The sequence below is a fragment of the Schistocerca nitens genome, chromosome 2 (genome assembly GCF_023898315.1).
Source record: "Schistocerca nitens isolate TAMUIC-IGC-003100 chromosome 2, iqSchNite1.1, whole genome shotgun sequence".
Lineage (NCBI taxonomy): Eukaryota > Metazoa > Arthropoda > Insecta > Orthoptera > Acrididae > Schistocerca > Schistocerca nitens.
The window spans coordinates 978,348,410-978,364,131 of NC_064615.1; the positions used below are offsets into that span (position 1 = coordinate 978,348,410).

The window sequence follows — 15,722 nt, forward strand, 5'->3', positions numbered from 1 at the left end:
TTGGATGGGTGACCATCCAGGCCGCAATGCGCTGTTGCCAGTTTTCGGGGTGCACTCAGCCTCGTGATGCCCATTGAGGAGCTACTCGGCCGAATAGTAGCGGCTTCGGTCAAGAATACCATCATAACGACTGGGAGCGTGGTGTGCTGACCCCGCGCCCCTCCTATCTACATCCTCCACTGAGGAAGACACGGCGGTCGGATGGTCCCGGTAGGCCACTCGTGGCCTGAAGACGGAGTGCATGTGCACTCAAACGAGAGTGTATAGGTATTTTCCGTGGAGGAGTGTTACTCACATACGTGAGGGCGAAGCCGTACACGTGGCGCAGGTACTTCGTGGCTGCCAGCAGAAGTGCGGCGCGTCCCCAAAGACTGCCGGCCACGGCGGTAGCACACGCCCAGATCGGCCCCGATGTCAGCAGGCGACGCCACGGCACGGCCGGCTGCCAGAGTGACACAAGATACAAAAAAGGTTACTTTTAAAAAAATTTTGTACTTTCAACATTGCAGCACAGTCAGCAAACGTGCTAATCTAACACACTACTGGCCATTAAAATTGCTACACCACGAAGATGACGTGCTACAGATGCGAAATTTAACCGACAGCAAGAAGACGCTGTGATATTCAAATGATTAGATTTTCAGAGCATTCACACAAGATTGGCGCCGGTGGCGACACCTACAGCGTGCTGACATGACGAAAGTTTCCAACCGATTTCTCATACACAAACAGCAGTTGACCGCCGATGAGTGGTGAAACGTTGTTGTGATGCCTCGTGTAAGGAGAACAAGTGCGTACCATCACGTTTCCGACTTTGATAAAGGTCGGATTGTAGCCTATCGCGATTGCGGTTTATCGTATCGCGACATTACTGTTCGCGTTAGTCGAGATCCAATGACTTTTAGCAGAATATGGAATCGGTAAGTTCAGGAGGGTAATACGGAACGTCGTGCTGGATCCCAACGGCCTCGTATCACTAGCAGTCGAGATGACAGGCATCTTATCCGCATGGGTGTAACGGATCGTGCAGCCACGTCTCGATCCCTGAGTCAACAGATGGCGACGTGTGCAAGACAACAACCATCTGCACGAACAGTTCGATGACGTTTGCAGCAGCATGGACTATCAGCTCGGAGACAATGGCTGCGGTTAACCTTGACGCTGCATCACAGACAGGAACGCCTGCGATGGTGTACTCAACGACGAACCTGGGTGCACGAATGGCAAAACGTAATTTTTTCCGAGGAATCCAGATTCTGTTTACAGCATCATGATGGTCGCATCCGTGTTTGGCGACATCGCGGTCAACGCACATTCGAAGCGTGTATTCGTCATCGCCACACTGGCGTATCACCCGGCGTGATGGTATGGGGTGCCACTGGTTACACGTCTCGGTCACCTCTTGTTCGCACTGACAGCACTTTGAACAGTGGACGTTAGATTTCAGATGTGTTACGACCCGTGGCTCTACCCTTCATTCGATTCCTGCGAAACCCTACATTTCAGCAACATAACACACGACCGCATGTTGCATGTCCTGTACGGGCCTTTGTGGATACAGAAAATGTTCGACTGCTGCCCTGGCCAGCACATTCTCCAGATGTCTCACCAATTGAAAACGTCTAGTTAATGTTGGCCGAGCAACTGGCTCGTCACAATACAGCAGTCACTACTCTTGATGAACTGTGGTATCGTGTTGAAGCTGCATGGGCAGCTGTATCTCTACATGCCATCCAAGCTCTGTTTGACTCAATTCGCAGGCGTATCACGGCCGTTATTACGGCCAGAGGTGGTTGTTCAGGGTACTGATTTCTCAGGATCTATGCACCCAAATTGCGTGAAAATGTCATCACATGTCAGCTCTAGTATAATATATTTGTCGAATGAATACCCGTTTATCATTTGCATTTCTTCTTGGTGTAGCAATTTTAATGGCCAGTAGTGTATATAAGAAACCTTTACCTAGATTTCAGCCCAAATAATTGAGCCTTCTTCAGAAGATATACCCGAATCTATAGTTTGTCTCAGAGGGCATGGTCTAGAAATAAAACTAAAACAGCCTGAATAGGTGTAGTCACATTTTAAAAATGCGGTACATAAGTATTAAGTCAACACCAGCACCAATAAGGCTCAATTATTTGGGCTGAAACTTAGGTAGACATTGGTTTCATTACCGCAGTCGAGGCTGATAGTTTCTTTTAGAAACATTGCTGAGAAAGTCAGCCATCAAAACAGAATATTTTAAAAAGATAATAAAACATTCTAGATCGCAAAGGTACGTTCATTACAAGGTGACCGTTTTTGATCATCACATGATCATCTTCAGACCTTCGAAAGTGTGATATGATCCAGGATGTAAATTAGAGGGGTACATAAAAAGAACTTAAAATTAGCTATAAAATTACAGAACATAGATACACCCATAGTGACGGACACTGGCTGTCCACGGAGCATAAAGTGCTGAATGACGATAGTCAACTGCTGAAGAGAGTTGAGCAGCTATTTCTTAAATACTGGAGGCCCCGTCTACAGCTGTCGGCATGTTGTCAGCGTTTGCTATTCAGGTATAAGTCGAAAGAATTATGTACAAAAAGATGTACTTACTTGTAAATAGAACGTAAAAATTACGTAGAATAATTTTATAATAAAGAAGAAACATCTTGGTAATGCAGCTATTGTCAAATAAATGTATCAAGAATTTTTATTAAAAACTACTCAAAAGCCAGCTCGCACAAAATATTTTTTATTCAAGACAACCGGTTTCAACAGTTCTAGGTGTCATCTTCAAGTCTGTAAGAAAATGCAACACATGAAATATATCTCATAAGTTAAGCTGTAACATTTGATATAAAAACTTTAATTTGGTATTATAAAAAATGCAATTGGACCTGTACATTCACATGCATTAAATATGTTTGTGGTAAAACATTTTAATTTTACGCTGAAGCTCATGCGCAAGATGTCAAATGGATCAAACTCAGCACATTATAAATATTTGTCAACGCTAAAATATTACCTTGTCCAAAAGGCCCTGTCCGTATGAATATTGCTCGCAGATGCTTGTTGCATCACACAAATACGGTGCACAATAGCACATTTGTTTATATGTACTGGACACAAACTAAACAGTGCGACTCCATTTTAAGTGGCATATAAATTACAAAGGCTGCAAAGATAACATTTGTAGAGTGTGTTGCAGCCACTAGATGGCTCTTACATCGGAACTATGTGAAAGATCGTAAATACTTCTCTTTTCATATTCAAAATTAACTACTTTGGTGAGTGGCCTTACAAAATTGTACTTTACTAATATCTGAAACACGTATTTAATTCTCACAATCTCTTTTACACGTTCTTATTCGTGCATGCATAAGGGAAAATTAAGGTACTTACTCAACAATAGCTTACGTTGTAGTTGTGGCGCGTACCCACCAATGCGCCAGGCGCACAAACTGTAGTAGGGAGGGAGGCACCAGGGAACTTCACCCGAGACAACACAAAAGCAAATCTCGCAGTGCCCACAACCAGCACACACCAACAAAGCATGGTTCAAATGGCTCTGAGCACTATGGGACTTAACTTCTGAGGTGATCAGTCCCCTAGAACTTAGAACTACTTAAACCTAACTAATCTAAGGACATCACACACATCCACGTCCCAGGCAGGATTCGAACCTGCGACCGTAGCGGTCGCGCGGTTCCAGACTGTAGCGCCTAGAACCGCTCGGCCACAACGGGCGGCCCAACAAAGCATGACACGTATAGAACTGTCCTTGGTTGGACAGAGCTTTACTTAAAAGCTTGCTATAGATAGACTCTGCTGTGTCTGGCTGTGCAGACACAGATGTTGTACTACAACACAGAAAAATATATAGCAATGTAAGACAGAATAAATGTCATATGACCAACCACAACAAAAACGTGTGGTACACGTTATTTATGTTGTGCAGACAGCAACACGGCTGCTGCTTTTTTAAGGTTGGAGTATACAAGATCACACACATTTCTAAGAATAAAGGTCTCAGCACAGTTTTTATAATACCAAATAAAAACTTTTATACCAGATGTTACAGTTTAACTTATGAGACATACTCCGTGTATTGCATTTTCTTACAGATCTGAAGATTACAGTTAAGGCTTGGAAACCGCTTGTCTTAAACAAAAAATATTTTGTGCGAACTTGGCTTTTGAATAGTTTTTAACAACTAGAAGAGATGGCCCTTTACTCTCATACTGAGAAAATTCAACTAAGAACTTTAAAAAGGACTAGACTGTTCGGTTGCTAGCTTGCTACTACTGGAGAGGGGTAAGCTCCGTGTGTTAGTACCGAGTATCAGTGTCTCCCTTCCCTTTGCCCATAACAATGCGGTCTACCCGTTCCATCATTGTCAAACTAGACTGTGTATATGAACTACCAGTTTTCGTTCTTAACTTCTAATAATATAATATATCCAATATCCTTTTAAAAATTATCCACAGATGAATAAAACCACTATATAAGCACACATCATAGCCCTAAATAACATACACAATGACACTACACAATAAGTCGGAAGAAGTTTCCCACGTCCGCTAGAACATTGCCAAAAATGGCAACTCTGCACTGGTCCGATACGTTCATTTCCTGAGTGCAGGACTGACTTTGACAAACAGAAATGACCTAGCTACATAATGACATTTGCTAAAATTTGTAAACAAAGCATGCACAACTACATGAAGACATATTAGGTGTTTACATCACGTTCTTCTTAATTGTCATCAACAATGTACAGCTATGAATACTGGTCTGTTCTTATATGACACGGCATGCTGACACACACTATTCTTGATCGTAGTAGTGGGAAAGTATGAGAACAGTGACTGGCGTTACAAGTTCCTAGCAGTCAGACGTACGAAAGAAAAACTGCAGTCGCTCCTTGGCAATCGTACGTGTTACCACTTTCCAGACTTGGAAAGGAAGCAATTGACGGCGGGCAACAGGCTTAAAAACAAATTACGTTAAATGTGTAGCGCGGTTACATAAATGAAAAAGCTTTATTTAAGATGACAACGGCCACTAAAATCTACGCTCGCTCCTACACGGGATCCATTATGAAAAAAAAGTTTTTTGCTGTATAATGACAAGTAACAAATTTGGAAATTGTCCGAAATATATGAGAGAGAGAGGAAGAGAAATAAATTTCTGATATGGAAATACTGACATGTTAGTCTGGTATTTGAAAATATGGTATTACAACAGCTTAAGATACGTTCGAGAAGTGGGCCTCCTCTGAAGTAAGTTGATCAACAATTAAAGCAAGACAGATGATAACTCTTAGCAGTGCCTTGGAGTAACTTATGGTGAAAATGAACAAAGGGAAAGGTATGCAACAAGAACCTATTAGAATTTGGAAGGTAGTGATACGAAACGACATTAAAAAGCTACATCTGCATACATAACAAATAAAGTGATACTACTGCATAAACAACAAACAGAGGCGTACAGAAACTCATAACAGAAGGCACAGCGTAATAGGGTACCTATAAAGGAATCTACAATTCAGAGCTTAGTAGCATAAGTTTAATCAAGGGAACACTTTAGTGCCAAATAAAAATAGGAATGTCGAGCAGTTATTGGAGATACTGTTGGCACACTAGGCCTATAGTGACGAAAAATGCGCGAACGGGATAGAAAGAAGTGTAGAACAGCATCATACTGAACCTCAAACAGGCACGTCGACAAACAAAAGAAGAGAGGAAGAAGGTTAGAGTTTAACGAGATGGTTAGAAATATAGAGAATGTAGCTGATGGAAGTTTTAATGTGACTGACGTCACCAACCCCGTTACTGGGTCGTGAACTGCAAGTTTCATGCTGCAGTTAGGCAGCATCGATACGCAAACCTCACAGAGAGTTTTCAGACCACGGACGATTAGTAACATAACAGTTGGCGAGGTGCTAGCATGAGAAACGTGCTACTGGACAGATTTTTAGTATTCGTGCGGACGAAGTGTAGCTATTTGTAATAATAGCTCTACTTGGCGAAACTCCTCGATGTAAAAGTTTTGTTCTATGGGTTTAATTTGTTTAATTATTGTACGAATATATGTACAAGCGGCACCCACATCACTATGGGACGGGTGGAAAGAGTAAGTGAGCTATTTATTTTTCAAAAGTAATGGCCATAACTATTAATACATTTAGCCCAGTGTAAGACAGGACGGTTAATGCCTTCATGGAAACATGTTTGCGGTTGCCTAAAGAACAATGATTGTACACAGGCGTGCACCTATTCATAGGGAGCAACGAATCTCTTTCTTCAGGGCTCCCAATACATGGAAATGGCTTGGGAAGTATGTGTAAGGGCTTCTCAGAAAAATTTCTGTAGAGTCATCGAAACAACCTTGGCAACCTATGAGGCCACTAGTGCTGCACTGTTCATTCATTTTTGAGCCCCATTTACCGCATACACTATTCACAATACACACACTATCATGTGACGTCAGAACCAATGTTTGATTTCCATTTCGTATACCGCAACTACCCATCTGACAGCCTGAAATACAGAGTCAGCACCCCAATGTAATGAGTGAGATTTTGAGCTCAGAAAAAAGGTAAGGTGTTAGTATTGTACAATGCGTAGCTTTGCGAGTAACGTTTTCCAGAAACATGTAGGTCTTTTAAATTAAAATACAGAACGTAGGTACGTTTGAACATTTTATTTCGGTTGTTCCAGTGTGATACATGTACCTTAGTGAACTTATCATTTCTGAGAACGCATGCTGTTACAGCGTGATTACCTGTAAATACCACATTAATGCAATATATGCTCAAAATGATGTCCGTCAACCTCAGTGCATTTGGCAATACGTGTAACGACATTCCTCTCAACAGCGAGTAGCTCGCCTTCCGTAATGTTCGCACATGCATTGACAATGCGCTGACGCATGTTGTCAGGCGTTGTCGATGGATCACGATAGCAAACATCCTTCAACTTTCCCCACAGAAAGGAATCTGAGTACGTCAGATCCGGTGAACGTGCGGGCCATGGTATGGCACTTCGACGACCAATCCACCCGTCATGAAATATGCTATTCAATACCGCTTAACCGCACGCGAGCTATGTGCCGGACATCCATCATGCTGGAAGTACATCGGCATTCTCTCATGCAGTGAAAAATCTTGTAGTAACATCGGTAGAACATTACGTAGGAAATCAGCATACATTGCACCATTTAGATTACCACCGATAAAATGGGGGCCAATTATCCTTCCTCCCATAATGCCGCACCATACATTAACCCGACAAGGTTGCTGATATTCCACTTGTCGCAGCCATCGTGGATTTTCTGTTGCCCAATAGTGCATATTATGCCAGTTTACGTTACCGCTGTTGGTGAATGACGCTCCGTCGCTAAATAGAACGTGTGCAAAAAATCTGTCATCGTCCCGTAATTTCTCTTGTGCCCAGTGGCAGAACTGTACACGACGTTCAAAGTCGTCGCCATGCAATTCCTGGTGCATAGAAATATGGTAGGGTGCAATCGATGTTGATGTAGCATTCTCAACACCGACGTTTTTGGGATTCCCGATTCTCGCGCAATTTGTCTGCTACTGATGTGCGGATTAGCCGCGACAGCAGCTAAAACATCTACTTGGACGTCATCATTTGTTGCAGGTCGTGGTTGACGATTCATATGTGGCTGAAGACTTCATGTTTCCTTAAATAACGTAACTATCCGGAGAACAGTCCGGACCCTTGGATGATGTCGTCCAGGATACCGAGCAGCATACATAGCACACGCCCGTTGGGCATTTTGATCACAATAGCCATACGTCAACACGATATCGACCTTTTCCGCAATTGGTAAACGGTCCATATTAACACGGGTAATGTATCACCAAGCAAATACCGTCCGCACTGGCGGAATGTTACGTGATACCGCGTAGTTATACGTTTGTAACTATTACAGCGCCATCTATCACAAAGCGAAAAAAGTGGTCCAACTAAAACATTCACATTTCTTTACGTACTACACGAATATGTAATTAAAAATGGGGGTTCCTATTTAAAAAAACACAATTGATATCCGTTTGACCTATGGCAGCGCCATCTAGCGGGCCAACCATAGCGCCATCTGGTTTCCCCCTTCAAGCTAGACGAGTTTCGTTCTTTGTAGTTTTTTCGTTTGATGCATATTTCGTGAGATACTTGGCCCGGTCATTATCAATGGACGACCCTATATATATATATATATATATATATAATGTGTGTGTGTGTGTGTGTGTGTGTGTGTGTGGTAGCACTTTGGAAAATAAGAAAGAGAGAGAACAGGAAATGGATTACTGGGCTCAAGGCGCTGGAGTCTCAAAATTAGATCTCATCAAAAACGATAAACGAACTTGCAGCATTTTGGAGGTGCAAACTAAGTCTTCAACTTCTCTTGTAATTGAAATAAATTGTTGTCGCTCCGTCATAAGTTGCATTGAGAAGTGGCATAATTTATGCTATGTACACAGCAGCTTGACTTGCCTATAAGTATGCAAACGATGCAATGTAATATTGTGCTGGCTAACGTGCGGCTTCCATGGAGTAGTTTAGCCACAAAAGGAGTTTAATCAGCAATAAAAAAAGGATTTGGTATTTTTATGATGTATTATAAAGTTTGTTAAATAATGCAGTTTTTGTTCAATTACCTGTTCTTTGCCAGTCGATGGTATTGTCGCAAATTAATTATGTTTTAATACGAGAGAGTGCTCTCGCACCAGTTTGCACTGAGGACCTAAGTTGAGTTGTGTAATAAGAAATTTAATCTATGAAAAAGAAAGGCTTCTTTATTTTTATGATTTATCATAAACACTTTTCAAAAAATGCATTTTGCTTATTCCTTCTGGTTTTCGTACAATCGGCGGTGCCTAACGTTTCAATGTTCGATGTACTGTCGCATAAGTTGCGCTATGGATTCAGTTTGAAAAAATGAAACGTAATTTTTGCTTATTAGGGCACAATATGTAATACTATGTGAATCTGTTGTAAATGACTTATCGTTTCAATAATAGATGTATAGTAGCACTGGTTGCGCTATGGACTTAATATGTGACAAAAAGACATGTAATTTTTGCTCATTAGAGCACAATGTGCAAAACTACGTAGATCTATTGTAAATGACTTGTCTAAGGGTGATTTAATCCATGCTGGTTGTCGTTTCTACTTTTTAGTCTTCGAGCGTAATGTCGCACCGTGTGGCTTTAGATTACTATAGTCAAATATAATTTTTGGTCACTGTCGTAAAACTAGGTTTTATATGAAAATAAGACACTTCTCTACTCCATTAAAGGACTAAATTTAAACTAATGAATTACTTTGGAGATGATCTGTTTACGGGGCAGACTTCTTATAAATTCGCAGGTTAGTCTATTTTTCGATCTGAGGCTACCGCACTTTTTGGTTTTGAGTGCAGTACAGACATTAACTTTTTGGGGACTGGATATAAATTATGTATATTGCACAACAGTGTAACTACTGAGCGTAGTTCATGCAACTGTAGTGTATTCTGCAGACGACGTCATATCATGGAACTTTGATGTAATTCGAGCCACTGGAGACCAATGAGTGGTCTTAGAAAACAATTTTCAGCATTGTAGGGTACTTAAGTCTATATTAAATTGATGAAAGAAAATGAATGTATTGTTTAGTCAGTAAACATTTTCATCTTCGACGCGCGCCGCTGTTAGTGTCCTCTAGAGTTTTACCTGGTAACTACTGGTGTCCCTGCACACCAGCTCTTTAATGTCAGTCCTATGTGGTGTATTTACCGTCGTTGGGTCGGCCATAGTGCCGCAATGATCATTACTGCATGGGTAGTTTTTGTACATAGGTATTTGTCACACTTGCGATAAGGTATGTAACTAGTAAGGCAACTCGTAAAACTAAATATCCGTGACAAATATGTATATGGCTCAAATGGCTCTGAGCACAATGGGACTTAACATCTGAGGTCCTCAGTCCCCCAGAACTTAGAACCACTTAAACCTAACTAACCTAAGGACATCACACACATCCATGCCCGAGGCAGGATTCGAACCTGCGACCGTAGCGGTCGCGAGGCTCCAGACTGAGGTGTCTAGAGCCGCTTGGCCACACCGGCCGGCAAATATGTATACCTTACACGTTTACCAGTGTACTATAAACGTATTGCAGATACCCGGTTTAGAAGTATGAAACTGGAATTTGCTTGCAATAATTAGACATCTGTTGTTTGAAACCGATAAACAATATTTTATTGAAAATAATCTTCCATTGCTTTTTTATACATTTCTCCCACCTCTCCGGCAGGCTATGAATGCTACGTTTAAGCGAACCAGTCAGCGAGACATTCTCGTACATTTTCATACGAACTGAAGCGTTGTTCAGCGAGAGCGTGTCCCAGTCATGGAAACAGATGATAACCTGACGGATACAAGTCTGGAGAATAAGCCGCTTGCCCTAGTATTTCCCAAATGAACGCCTTGATCATTTCCCTGATTCGTTTTGCTGTGTGTGATGGGACTTTATCATGGAGCAATATGACTTCGTATTGCCTTTTTCCGTATTCCTGTCGCTTTCACGTAATGTTAGATTTAAATCGATCATTTGCTTTTGGTAGCGATCAGTGTTAAAGGTTTCACCAGGTTTTAGCAGCCCATAATAGGTGACACCCTTCTGATCCCACCAAACACAGAGCACTGTCTTCCTTGCAAAGCGATTTGGCCTTGCAGTGGATGACGATGGTTTGCCTGGGTTCACCCAGGATTTACGAAGCTTAGGATTCTCAAAATATATCCATTTTTAATTACCTGTCACTATTCGATGGAGAAGCGACTTTCTTTTGTATCTGGCGAGCAGTATTTCACAAGTGGTCTTTCGATTTGTTTGCTGTCTTTCATTCAGTTCATACGGAACCGTTTTCCCACTTTCTGACCTTTCCCATAGCTTTCAACCAAAACGAAACGGCTTTCTGCGTCACAGTCAATTGTTCCGCGACTTCATATTAAGCTTGAGTATCATCTTCATCCAATAATGCTTGCAATTCGTTGTCTTCGAACTTTTTCAGTGGTTTCCCGCGCTCGTTATTTCTCATGTCAACATCACTAATTTTGAAGTTTTTAAACCTCTCGAAACACTGTGTTTTTTCAAGAGCATGTTCGCTAAAAGCTTCCACAAACATTCGATGCGATTCTGCAGCAGTTTTCTTCAAATCATAACAGAAAACCAATACTGTCCGCAGTCGTAGTTCGTAGGCACAAAACTCGACATGTTTTCGGGTTTGAAACAGATACCGATGTATTGAACTTGGGTTACTGTGTGTTGACGTTCTTCGTCAGCCGTTACAGTAAACAGCTGGCGCTGCAGACGCAGTCTCAGGGGCCCTGCACTGACGGTTAGCACTATCCATAGGGAAATTCCGGTTTCATTCTTCTACACCTGGTATCTGCCTCGTGTGTGTAAAATTGTCATGTCAGCTGTAATTTTCTTTGTAGGATGGTTTGAAAATGGACAAAGGCGTCCGAAACTGAGCACAATCAAGAAGTAAGAAAAGATAGTTCTAAATGCAACTTATGACAGAGCTCAACCACTTCTTCCAAAAATGATAAAATAAGGAAAATAATGGACGTGAAAGTGAACGTAGTAGAAGCTATTTAACATAAGAGATTACTACATATGGCCAGTCATTACCACTGGATAGTAAGAGAAGACTGAACTAGATGTAGACGTAGAACGCAGAACAAAATAAGGCAATGAGATCGATCACCCGAAACGCGTCTAGGAGGTCGTGAGGGGTTGAGAAGCGAGAACTGGCATTAGGTGAAAGCAACTTAAATAATTGTTCTGCTACACTGATGAGTCAAAACGTTATGACTATCTTCTTAATAGACTGTTTGTCCGTATTTGGAACGAAATACATCACTGATTCTGCGTATACGGGATCTGACAGTTTGATGGTTTGTGGAGGTACGTGGCATTATATGTCTACGCACAGATCCTGTAATTCTCCTAAAATTGGGCCGATGATTTGCAGCCCGCATCTCGTGGTCGTGCGGTAGCGTTCTCGCTTCCCACGCCCGAGTTCCCGGGTTCGATTCCCGGCGGGGTCAGGGATTTTCTCTGCCTCGTGATGGCTGGGTGTTGTGTGCTGTCCTTAGGTTGGTTAGGATTAAGTAGTTCTAAGTTCTAGGGGACTTATGACCACAGCAGTTGAGTCCCATAGTGCTCAGATCCATTTGAACCGATGATTTGCATACGCGGTGATGGCGCCCGATAGCGACCCAGGATTCACCATAGGATTGAATCTGGCGAATTTGGTCGCCAGGACATCAACGTGAGTTCACTGTAATGCTCCTCAAACCAGTGTAGCACGAATGGTTCAAATGGCTCTGAGCACTATGCGACTTAACTTCTGAGGTCATCAGTCGCCTAGAGCTTAGAACTAATTAAACCTAACTAACCTAAGGACATCACACACATCCATGCCCGAGGCAGGATTCGAACCTGTGACCGTAGCGGTCGTTCGGTTCCAGACTGTAGCGCCTAGAACCGCACGGCCACTCCGGCCGGCACTGTAGCACGTTTCAGGCTCCGAAACACGGGCAATTATACTGCTGAAAGATGACATAGTTGTTGGGGAAGACATCAAGCATGAAGGGATGCAGGTGGTTCGCAGCTGTCAGCGTGCAAGTTCACGAGAATGACTCCCATAGCATAATAATGCTTTCACCAGCCTGCGTCAGTGGTGCGCTGCACGTTTCAAGCCGCCACTAACCTCGACGATGGCGTTTGTGGAGATGACAATCGACCTAGTGTAGCAAAAATGCTATTCACCCGAAGAGCCGACACTTTTCCATTGATCGACGGTCGAAACTCGATGCTCTCGTGCCCACTGCAATCATAGTAGACAATGTCGTTGGGTCAAAAGTAGTTAGCGGTGGTCTGTAACGGAACTCCATGTTCAACAATGTACGACGAACGGTGTGCTCGGAAACACTTGTGCGTGTACTGGCATTGTGCTCTTTCTGCAAAGATTCCACTGATCGCCATCCATCCTACTTTATAGTGCAGACAAGCCTCCGAACCACACGCTCTATGTGGAGTCGTGCAGGTCCGGCCATTTAGCGCCTAGTGGTAGTTTCGCCTCCTTCTACCTCTTTCCCTACACACACAAACGACAGTAGTAGTGAATATTCGACCAGATTCGCAGTTTTAGAGACACTCGTTCGCAGGCTGTGCGTAACAATAAGCTGCCCTTTGTCAAAGTCGCATACCTCACTGGATTTCCCCATCTGCAGCCCATATCTTCGCTAGGGTGATCCCCCGTCCTACGACATATTTTTGTTAGCGCCTCACGTGCCCGCACCGCCATCAGGTGATATCCAGCGTTTCAATGGGCAGTGGTCATAATGTTTTGATTTATCAGTGTAATTCATCTGTTATCCATAGCATAAATTCAGCAAATGAAACAGGCGAAATGGAATACAGTCGTCTAAAAAACCAGACTGAAGGAATACAATTTGTCAATGCGGAATTGCTAAGGGCAAATATAAGGCTGTGGAAGCAGACAGTACTAGGGGAAAGACGGGTCCGCCTGTAGGAAGGAGATCTTTGGAAAAATGAGAAGCAGCTCTACGAATATCAACAACTCAGATGACAAACCAGTACCAAACAAAGAAGAGAAAGCTGAAAGCTGGAAGGAATATTTACAGTGGCTATACAAGGGAAATGAACTTGAGGCTAATATTATAAAGGAGAAGAAGACCCAAATGAATGTGATATGGGAGATCGTAAATGAATGTAAGATGGAAGATCTTAAAGCGCGAGAAGGATCTGACAGAAAACTAAAAGACTTAAGTCGAAACAAATGCCCTGGAGTAGATGACGTTCTCTCAGAATTACTGAGGCAGGTATATCGCAACGAAGAAATACCCTCAGGCTCCAAAAATATTGCATTAATTCCTATTCCAAAGAAGACGATGCTCACAGTTATCAATATTACTAAGCCATCAGTTTAATAAATTAGGGTTGCAAAATACTGACAAATTATTTACTGAAGAATCGAAACATTGGTTGAAACTGACCTTTGGAAGATCAACTGGGGTTGTGAAGAAATTTAGAAACAAACGAGGCAATACTAATCCTACGTCTTACCTTAGAAGATAGGTTCAAGAAAGCAAACCTACGTTAACAGAATTTATAGATTCAGCGAAAGCTTTCGACAGTGTTGACTGGACTACACTTTTTGAAATTCTGAAGGTAACGGGGCTAAAATACAGCGATCGCAAGGCTATTCACAAACTGTAGGCCCTACAGAAAGCAGACTATAGTTATAAGAGTCGAAGAAGAGGAAAGGAATGCAGTGATTGAAAAGGAAATGAGACCGGGTGCAGCCTTTCCCTGATGTTATACAATCAGTGCTGGCCCAGAGTGGCCGCGCGGTTTGAGGCTCCATGTCACGGATTGCGCGGCCCCTCCCGCCGGAGGTTCGTCCTCCCTCGGGCATCGGTGTGTGTGTTGTTCTTTGCATAAGTTGGTTTAAGTAGTGTGTAAGTCTAGGGCCGATGACCTCAGCTGTTTGGTCCCTTAGGAATTCACAAACGTTTCAACATTTTGAACATACAATCTGTACACTGAGCAACCAGTAAAAGAAACCAAGGAAGAATAGGGAAAGAGAGTTAAGTTCAGGGAGAAGAAATAGAAACTTTGAGGTTTCCCAATGACACCATAAATCTGCCACATACGGTAAAGGATTTGATAGAGAAGATGAACAAAATACACTCCTGGAAATGGAAAAAAGAACACATTGACACCGATGTGTCAGACCCACCATACTTGCTCCGGACACTGCGAGAGGGCTGTACAAGCAATGATCACACGCACGGCACAGCGGACACACCAGGAACCGCGGTGTTGGCCGTCGAATGGCGCTAGCTGCGCAGCATTTGTGCACCGCCGCCGTCAGTGTCAGCCAGTTTGCCGTGGCATACGGAGCTCCATCGCAGTCTTTAACACTGGTAGCATGCCGCGACAGCGTGGACGTGAACCGTATGTGCAGTTGACGGACTTTGAGCGAGGGCGTATATTGGGCATGCGGGAGGCCGGGTGGACGTACCGCCGAATTGCTCAACACGTGGGGCGTGAGGTCTCCACAGTACAGCGATGTTGTCGCCAGTGGTCGGCGGAAGGTGCACGTGCCCGTCGACCTGGGACCGGACCGCAGCGACGCACGGATGCACGCCAAGACCGTAGGATCCTACGCAGTGCCGTAGGGGACCGCACCGCCACTTCCCAGCAAATTAGGGACACTGTTGCTCCTGGGGTATCGGCGAGGACCATTCGCAACCGTCTCCATGAAGCTGGGCTACGGTCCCGCACACCGTTAGGCCGTCTTCCGCTCACGCCCCAACATCGTGCAGCCCGCCTCCAGTGGTGCGACAGGCGTGAATGGAGGGACGAATGGAGACGTGTCGTCTTCAGCGATGAGAGTCGCTTCTGCCTTGGTGCCAATGATGGTCGTATGCGTGCTTGGCGCCGTGCAGGTGAGCGCCACAATCAGGACTGCATACGACCGAGGCACACAGGGCCAACACCCGGCATCATGGTGTGGGGAGCGATCTCCTACACTGGCCGTACACCACTGGTGATCGTCGAGGGGACACTGAATAGTGCACAGTACATCCAAACCGTCATCGAACCCATCGTTCTACCATTCCTAGA

General features: G+C 43.5%; 1 protein-coding gene across 1 annotated transcript in view; it reads right to left on the reverse strand.

The window, feature by feature from the left end:
* Positions 1 to 15,722, reverse strand: part of LOC126235484 (uncharacterized transporter slc-17.2-like) — a 353,312-nt gene that overhangs the window by 137,447 nt on the left and 200,143 nt on the right. The window contains exon 5 of the mRNA XM_049944205.1: positions 296 to 442. Coding sequence (XP_049800162.1) covers positions 296 to 442 — 147 coding nt within the window. The remainder of the gene's footprint in view (positions 1 to 295; positions 443 to 15,722) is intronic.